General features: G+C 40.0%; 1 protein-coding gene across 2 annotated transcripts in view; it reads left to right on the forward strand.

Annotated features, from left to right (window-relative positions):
- The window catches only part of CHCHD3 (coiled-coil-helix-coiled-coil-helix domain containing 3), a 265622-nt gene that overhangs the window by 84264 nt on the left and 171555 nt on the right, over positions 1-9803 (forward strand). For both annotated transcript variants that reach the window (XM_089527459.1, XM_089527460.1), the window contains exon 4: positions 637-781. In XM_089527459.1, the coding sequence (XP_089383585.1) occupies positions 637-781 (145 nt within the window). The remainder of the gene's footprint in view (positions 1-636; positions 782-9803) is intronic.

Consider the following 9803-nt stretch of genomic DNA (forward strand, 5'->3'; position numbering starts at 1 on the left):
TACCTGCACTCAGGTGGGCTTCTGTCCGTCTGTCTCCTGATTGCGACTGGCTAAGAAATACCTCTTGCACAAAATTACATATGAGTTAAGTCCTTTAGCTAGAGCAAATAGCTGATGAAAGATAAATGGCTTCACTTTGAACAAGAATGGCCTTGAATAAGGATAACTCTGGCCAGGTTACATACTGTGGGCAACTGAAGAGATTTTAATAATGTATTTAATCTTCCTTGGAAATGGGATTTTTATAGTCATAATGATTTTATATCTGGCTGCAGTGCTGATAAAGTTGAAATCTCATTTGTTGTGATAGTCCAAGCTTTATGCATATAATAAAACCTGGCATTCATACTTAGATACTCCTTGCGCTTTTTAAAAAACCAGCAATTATGTGATTCTGCCAGAGCTCTTGGCTGCATTGTGGTATTATCAATGGGCACAAGCTATGGGGAATCTTTTGCCATGTCCTTCTGCACTCTTTCCAGTTAAATGAAGGAGCAACAGATTTTTGCAAAGCTACCATTTATTTCCATGGATCTGGCTGGCCTAGGATATCTATATTTCATTGGTTTGTCTCAAGCAGACTTCATGTTCTGAATGTATGTTACAGTTTTGCCATTTTCTCTTATCTGTGTGCAGAATAAAACAAGATCAAATGCACATGCGAGATGAAATTGGCAAAGTTCTTGAGCGGGAAAGAGCTTCTTCAAATGAACACCTGGCCCGAGCCATTCTTAGAGAGAGAGCTGCAACTGAAGAAGAACGTATGAAAGCACAACTCTTGGTAAGTGTGGGATTTATATACATATATGTATATATTTGTCCACCAATGAGTGGCTGTTGCAAAGTCCTGCAGGAGTTCATGTGGCCTGCCTAAATGCTTCTCCTTCTTCATTGGTTAGAATAGCAATAAGCTGTGGGTAAGTATTGGTAGAGGAAGAAACACAAGTTGTGAGATGCTCATTGCAGAAAGATACAACTGAAGAAGAATTAGCATCTTTACTTTCAGCTATGTGATCTGAAAACCTCATATTCTCCCCCTCCCCACCCCAAAATAATGAAAAATGCTGACCTATATGGGGACCTAGAGTCAACAAATTATCCAGTCCAGTAAATCTTTGTCGCCAGGTGGACTCCATTGTATACACAGAAATTCTTTGTCCCTCAGGGCTTTTGCCCATAGCTGCTTTGCTCACCTATAACTGAACTGTTAGAAAAATATGCATTCCCCACATATGCGCCTCTCTATGGCACACATTTTTAAATATCAGAATATAATTCATCAAGAAGAAAATGATATTCTTCACATCCCCAGTTCTGTATCTGCAAGTTAGTTGAAGCCCTCAAGTTCTTTCATCCCCCTGATAACAGAAGGCTGCAGCATTCATTTGAAGTGACCTTGTGATATAAAAGGCAAATGTCCAGTCTTTGTAAAGTTGTAAGGAGGCAGGGGAAACTGGAAGGAGCGATGTAAGGATTCTGCAGTCTTTATGTCGGTTCCCACAAACCATGTTATTTATTTGAGTAATTTTTACTGCTCTTTTTAGACTAGGAGTGGCTTGTAAAGATCAGTAGTAAAGCAGTCCCCACCTTTAATATCTAAAAGCCATAACATAAAAGAAAAAGGAATTGGGATGGGGAGGGGGAAGCAAATTGAACAACTAGATTTTATTTACTGAAAGTTCTTACAGTGACCGGCTGGAATTCAAGACGTTCAGGCAGAAGAGTGGCAAGCATGGATGAGTGGTAAACCGGCTCCATTCCCATCTTTGCAGCTTGATGGAAAGTCTCCTGTCAGATCGCATTTGGATCTGGCTTCTCAGTATATGATTTAATTGTGATTTTCTGCATGGCTGGGGGTTGGACTGGATGGCCCTTGTGGTCTTTTCCAACTTTATGATTCTAGAACCGTAGAGACCAACCTTTTAACTCTATAACAGCTTTGTTTCCACAGCTTCTCCTGAAACGTTTTGTGTTGCAAAGCTTGCGTGAAGAGCAAGTGGATTTACTCTTGTTGGAACAGTTTCATGTGTAGTGACATTGCCATAAATAGTTTATTGACATCCTATCAGTGGAGAAATTATGACTGCCAGGCTGAGCTATGGAGAGCATGGAGTTTTAAAAAAATAAATCTATAGATAACTGAAGCTCTCAAGGGCAGTTATATTTCCATCTCCTTATAATGACCTGGCATTTACTATTAACGTATTTGCTTCATGGCTTGGGCTGAAATGAGTCGTTGTTAAGACATTACCTTTTGGAAAACAGTCAGATACAACATCATGATTATTGTCTGGAAGGATGATCCATAGTAATGACATATATATGTATGCTGTCTTTTGTAATTGGTCTTGGAATCAAAGTTCAGTTTGTTGCCTTTGGCCCATTAATTAAAAAAAAAACACCATTGGTTTTGCTGTCTCTTTTTAAGGGCAGCCATACTCCAGACTACAGATTATAAAAACATCACTGCCTGTTCTGACTTCTCTAGGGGAGTGTGCTGCAGGTAAAAGGCATTCTCAGATGGTGGAGAAGGATCCATCCAGGAATAGTAATAGCAAGTACATTTCTATACTGCTTATCATTGCACTTAAGCACTCCCTAAGTGGTTTACAATATGTAAGCCAATTGCCCCCAACAAACTGAGTACTTATTTTAGTGAGCTATGGAAGGATGCAAGGCTGAGTCGACCGTGAGCTTCTGGCTGGGATTGAACTCACAATCTTGTGGTCAGTGAGTGAGTGGCTGAAGTATAGGCATTTAACCACTGCATCACCAGGGCTAATTCCAGGGAAGCCATGGGATCATATGTTAATTTGAGAGATTTAATATCCTGATCCTCAGCTCCTCGTCCAGTTTTTTCCCTTATCTCCAAGAAAGTTCATAGGCAAGTTCCTCCCCTATCTCTGGCGATTTTTCCCTCTTTTCTTTGTTTGAGTTCCATGTCCTTCCCTTGTTTGTTGGTTTGGGGTTTTTTTTTGGGGGGGGGGCTAGGTGAGGTAATAGGAAAGATTAAAGCAAAATTGAAAGCTCTTTCAAGCTCCAAACTGTTCCCTGCCAGGGAAGAAAGAGAGGTTAGAGCACTCCTAGGTGAGTCCCATGAGAGCTACAAGGATGTATTAAATCACTCAAATGAACATATGAGCCCTTGCCTTGCCTGGTAGCAATATTTTCCTGAATGGATCCTTCTTCTTGTCTAGAATGGACCTTCATGGTAGGTCCTCCAATGTGCCATTCCTAGGCACTATCGCTACCTGAGTATATAAAAAACAGCACCAGATTAAATACATTGGGCCCTTGGTATTCACTGGCGTTTGGTTTCAGGACACACACACCCCCGGATACCAAAATCCATGGATCCTCAAATCCCATTAAATATAATGGCACAGTAAAATGGTGTCCCTTATATAGGGCAAAATTAAGGTTTGCCTATGGGAGTTTGTATATTTTTAAAGTATTTTCAAGATGTGGATGCTTGAATCTGTGGATAAAAAGATCCATGGATAAGGAGGGATAACTTTAGTATTTCCAAGGCAGGCTGTACACTTAATCCCTGGATTATCTAATTTTCCAAGCAGTGGGACCGTGAGGACCTATATGCCTATATAGTGTTCGAAGTCATGGGAGTAGGGTTTTTCTGAATTCCTTTAGGTTCAGCATTGACCTCCATATATATAAAAGGGCTATATATGCATATTTTATTTATTTATTTATTTATTTATTTATTTATTTATTTATTATATCCCGCTCTTTTCCCAGGACTGGGACTTAGAGCGGCTTCACAGAAATTAAAAAACAAACAAACAAAAAGTACAATTAAAACATTTAAAAAATAAATAGATAAATGACATGCATTAAACAGACTGATTAAACTAGTCCAACATTCCTGCCTGTTCTTATAGTGATTCCTTAAATGCCTGTTTGAACAGGTACGTCTTCACCTGCCGTCGGAAAGCCATCAAGGAGGGAGCCGTTCTGATCGCCCTGGGCAGGGAGTTCCAGAGTCTAGGGGCAGCCGCTGAGAAGGCCCTCTCTCGTGTCCCCACCAACCATGTTTGTGAAGGTGTTGGGATGGAGAGAAGGGCTTCTCCAGAGGATCTCAGAGTCCGGGCAGGTTCATACCAGGAGAAACGGTCTGCCAATGTATGTGTTTGTTTTTTAAAAAGGACGGCTGCTTTTGTAGTGCACGAATGGAGTGCAGCCTAAGTTCTGTGGGACACAAGAGTGTTGCACCAATAGTCTACATCTCTCCTGGTAGCAGCTAGGGAGCGTTGCTGCATGCTGTTGCTTGAAAGGGTCAGGATTACAGCTCAAGACTGCTAGAAGAATTGGTTAGGAAATATACTGTATGAAGCTACCTGAGTCCCAGAGATATTCTAGAGTCTTAAAGGAAATTAATGATGTGTAAACACAGAAACCGTATCTGTCGTCTTTGAGAAATCCTGGGAGGTGGGTTACTGTAAGCCTGGAGCAAATACCCTCAACTTCAGAAAGGGAGAGAAAAGAGATCTGGAAAACCACAGCCTGCTCAATATTTTAATGCCAGGGAAAATACTAGAACAGGCATTAAAAACAAAATGCAACATGACCCTTGAATCTGCAGGGCTTGCCGTTTCACTTGCCCACATTTGAAAAAAGTACACGTTATCTCTAGGCTTTTTCTAGGTCCTCCAGTGCCATTCTGTGGTCTGTTTCTGGGAAAAGTTGACCATAGAGTCGCACCGGAAGACCTAGAAATGCCTACAGAGAGATGAGACAGTAGAGGGGGTTGATGCTTCTTTTAGGTGCTCTGAGAAGAGATTAAGTTCTTACTTTTCACTAGGGCATGGTGCCTTTTTTGATAAGAGTTAAAGTGCAGCACTTGCATTGACCCATGGATAAGTCGACACAGGGTTTTTTGGGTCAGTTTTTTGACTAGCATTTCTAGAATTATAAATGAGTATAAACAGTAATTCATTTCAATAGGGTTCACTGTTATCAATAATAATAATAATAATAATAAATTTCTATACCGCCCTTCTAAAAATCAGGGCGGTGTACAACAAGAATGTTATGTTTCCATGTTAAGTCTGGGAACATATCCCCTGCCAATATTGGGGTTGTACTGTATAAGTAATTTCAGTAGAATCCAGTATAGGTTTGTCAAGAATGGAACGTGCCAGACAGATTATCTCTCTTTCTCTCATTGGCATAGATTTCCTCACTTTAGTCAGTTGTGGGAATGCTGTGAATGTAATTTATTTCAGGAATCTGAACAAAACAAGTTCAAAGAGCACTAATAAATAGCTGATTAGGAGGAGGAGGAGCAGCAGTAATAGCAGTAATGATAAATGTTATTAATAATATTAATGTGCTTTTGATTAGGATTACCTGGTTTGGCAGTGTGTTTGAAGTCACCTGTCGAAAGGGATCACCAGTCGTACATCTCAACAGTGTGCTGTTTTGAAAAAAGGCTAATGAGACTTTAGACTGCACTATTATAACCCCAGGTTCTAAATCATGAAAAGCAACAGTTTGACTCTTTTTGGCACTAATCCAGTCTCATTTGAAGCACCTAGCCCAGTATTTGGCAGGGCACTTTAAGCAACGCTTTGTCTGATGGGAACAGAATCAGAGAAAAGAATGAAAATGTTAACTATTAAATTAAGTGCTGTGTTTAATTTGGAGAAGAGACTGAGCAGAGGGTAATAAATACTTTACACTCCTCAGACATGGCAATGGCTGTTGAACAGAAGAGGACAGTCATCTGTTGAGGATGTTCAAGTTTCCATTTCTTGCATAGAAGGTTGGACTGGATGTCTACATGGCTATTACATATCCACAATTTTTTTATCCATGGATTCAACTATTTGTTCTCTGCTTCCCCAGATTAGATTCAGCGGGCCCTAAGGTACAGAAGAGTAGATTTAAGAATGTTAAGGTCCATTTTGGACCAAAGACCAATACTCTATCTGCCCCAAATCCCATTCTCATCGCATAGAACCATTGCTATGGAAAGCCAGAGAAAAAATTATGAGCGCAACTACACATTCATCTCACATTCCTCAGTAACACATGTACGGGAGCATACTTCTTCTGAGAGTGGATCTGACTTCCTGGACATTACCAGAAGCTTGTTGATGGTAGCTTCTCCTTTGTTGGAGGTCTCTAGGGGCTGGAGAGTCATCTGTTGAGTTATGTTCAAATTTTGTATGTCCTACATAGAAGGTTGGACTGGATGTCTACCTGGCTATTACAGTCAGCCCTCCATATCCACAAATGTTTTATCCATGGATTCAAATAGCCATGGTTTGAATATATATATATTGCCATTTTATATAAGGGAGACCATTTACTATGCCATCGAATTTAATGGGATTTGAGCATCCACGGAATTTGGTCTCCACAGGGGGAACTGGAACCAAACTCCAGCAGATACCAAGGGCCCACTATGCTATGTTTATAGCATATGCTTATGCTCATAGCAATGCTATGATTGCTGTGGCCAGATGTTTTTCAGCAGAAAGTGAAAATTTGTAGCCATACATAGGCTAGTATTTGTTCACTTTTTCATTAAGCTAGATGGGGTTTCTGGTGTGCACAATATTTGTGAATCTGATCTTTTAAAAAAACATTACACTTTAGCAATTTCATCATTGTCCTGAATGGTAGCTTCAAATCACATATTGCAAATCGGTTTTTCTGAAGGAGCCCCATTTGTCTCTCTTGTTTTTAACTTGTTCACCTTTGGCCACAAGAAGGCTTTGGATTTTCTTCAGAAGCTGATTAGGTCTGACCTTTCTTGCTCTTGACCAAACAATCCTTCCTGTACTAACTATGTTTTAAGGATGACATGGCTTCAAAATACTGCAGGGCAGAATTGCCAAATGAGGTAAAACACTCTCCCTTAAGAGAACACTCATTTGTTTACAAGCCTGCAGTATTTTATTACATACCTCATTTAGCTCATTCATCATTTTAATAGAAAAGCGAGTTGTTATGTATGATTCTGAAATTATTTGAGGGAAACTACATAGCCTAAAACTGAATACGATTAGTTATTCTAGGCCCACTCAAGCAGGAAAAAGCGAAATGGCAAGACTAGGATGTTCAATAATGATTATTTGCAATGTAGTAAAAATGTTCAAGAAATTAGTGTTCATATTTGAAAATTAAAGCTGGACCAAGAACACAATTAAATCCAATTACCTTGTGTTTGCTATCATGAAAATTCCCTTTTTTATTCATCACAATACTAATGATTGGGAAAGAAAGTGCTGTATAGAACTGACTGTAAAATTCCAAAGTAGCAGATTATTGCTTTTCAGTTGTTGGTGACTGGGTTTTTTGTTAATAGCAAAAACCATTATTAATCTCAGGAAGGTGACTGTTACATTTAAGGGCTCAGAAAGCATGCCTGAGTTTAGGAAGGACTGCATTTTGAAGGAGGGAGGAGAGGTCAACAGCAGCTTTTTCTTCTTCAGTATTTTTTAGGCATTTCCAAAATGAAACATGGTTTGCTCTGTCACTATAACATTTGGAAAACGAAGTTTGGTGAAATGTTAAATCTGTTCCCATTCCCAAACTGCAGTTCTGCAGCCAGTGGGTAAGATCTCGCTTGACTGAACTGCTCCTTCATACAAAGAAAACAAATCCTTGCACATAGAATATCAATTTCTTTGAGAGAACTAGTCTAGACCAGTACTGTCCTGAATGTGGTAGTATGAATGCTTGTATTTTGGTCTCGGTGTGCATTAAGACATGCAGCACAGTTCACCTCCCCTTGCTCCTAATAGTCTGAATTGGCACAGGCCAGTACTAGCTTAAACAGTTGAAATATGATTGGTATTGAGGGGGAGACCAGTTTGCTTCAAAGTGTGAGAATGCCATCAAAGAAGTAGGATATTGTTCAAATTACTGAAAACATTTGCCTTCTTTGGCGTGCCCAGCATGGCCAGTATCTCCCCATTTCTTTTTTTAGCATGCTGTTATCTTACAATCAGAATAATAATAATATGGTAAAAATTAATAACAGGGGGAGATAAGACAGTGGTGGTGGTGTGCATGCCAAAGAAGCCAAATATTTTCAGCACTCCTAATAAGAGCTAGTGTGTTGGAGTGGTTTGAGTTAGGGTTAGAGGTGGGGTAGGCTAGGGTTAGGGTTAGGGAGACCAGAGCTTGAATCCCATCTTGGCCACTGAAACCCACAAGGTGATCTTGGACAAGTCACACTCCTCAGCGGAAGGCAAAGGCAAAGCACCTCTGAGCAAATCTTGCCAAGAAAATCCCATGATAGGCTTGCCATTTGGTCTCCATAAGTCGGAAATGACTTGAAGGCACACAACAACAACCACCTTCCAATAATACCACAGAACTGGACACTGTTACTGTGAATGTCAAATTGAAAAATGCCAGCTGCATACTGCCTACTGCCATGCTGCTCAGATCTTTGTGTAAATGTCTGTACAATTTACAGAATTCATGGTTGCCCATAGTCTGGTCAAGAAATGAAAGTGGATTTATTTGATTACATGATGTGCATAGCACTTATTTCAGGACAGAAGCGTGGAAGCTAGAACCTGTCTGTGCAGATCCTGATCGCTGTTTATGATTTGAGAAGGATTTGCCAAGATGTACCTTTTTTCTGCACAGAAATTCATTTTTTTTCATGTGCTAGCTGTGCAAAAGTGCAGAAAATAGATTCTTCTTTTAAAAAAGATTTTCTGTGCATGTTTTCCATGCACAAATATATTTTCTGTGCAGAAACACACATTTTAAATGCACAGTCCATCCTTCTATTCAGAAAAAAAGCATCGATGAATATCTCCCAGTACCTTAGGGATGCCTCTATTCTTCCCAACCCAAAAAGCAAATAGGAAATGAATATTTTCCCACCTCTAATCTTTGACTTAGATGTGTTTGTGTCATCCTTTTACTTCCATGGTGTAGCAGAATTACCCACATTGTGCATTGATTCTTTGTGTGTTATCGCTGGGCTGTCCTCTTTCCAATTTTATAGGCATGCAGAAAAAGAAAGTTGTCTCTTCTGAAAGTTTTTATTCATACCCTAAAAGTAAACTTCTTTGAAGCATGCTGTTTCCCTTTTAAAGGCTTTTATTGTGGCCTGCCTTGTTTTTTAGCGTTGTGGTGAATGCACAGAGGACTCTGCGTCCACAGGAGCCAAAGTGTGTAGTCATTGTAGAGGAACTTTTGGGCTCCTGAAATAATTCTTACACATTATGGGCTTGTATTCTTCTTTTCCTGTTCAGTGAAGAACCATCCTTAATGAAGTCTTGTGGAGAGAGCCCACTGTTCTCCTATACTCTGATTTTCCCGCAGTTATTTCTAAGATTGAAGTAGCCCTGAGGTATCTTTTGTAGTAGCTCCCTCCTCTTGAAGGACATAAGGAAAGCCATGCTGGGTCATACCAAAGGCCTGTCCAGTCCAGAATTCTGTTAGCACAATGGCCGGTTGGAGATTTGCAGGAAGCCCACAAGATGGATTTGAGCACATTTGTAGCATCTTGCTCAGGTGCTCCAACAGTTAACGTCATCAGCCATATTGCCCCTTGCCAATGGAAATAATATATAGCCATCATGACTGGTAGCCATTGACAGCCTCATTTGTAGAAGGAGAATCATTGCTTCTACCAGGATATAACTAATGAAGAAAAGAAAACACTTGTAATAGTCCAACACCAAAAAAATGCCGATGGCTAGAAGCTCCCCCCCACACTTCACTGTTACTTGTTGTTGAAGACTTGACTCTTTCTGACCTGTTCATTTACTGTACAATAGCTTGTCTTCTACAGACTGTACAAAGCCAGG

The sequence above is a fragment of the Sceloporus occidentalis genome, unplaced genomic scaffold (genome assembly GCF_023333645.1).
Source record: "Sceloporus occidentalis isolate IW3139 unplaced genomic scaffold, rSceOcc1.0.p SCAF_5, whole genome shotgun sequence".
Classification (NCBI taxonomy): Eukaryota; Metazoa; Chordata; class Lepidosauria; order Squamata; family Phrynosomatidae; genus Sceloporus; species Sceloporus occidentalis.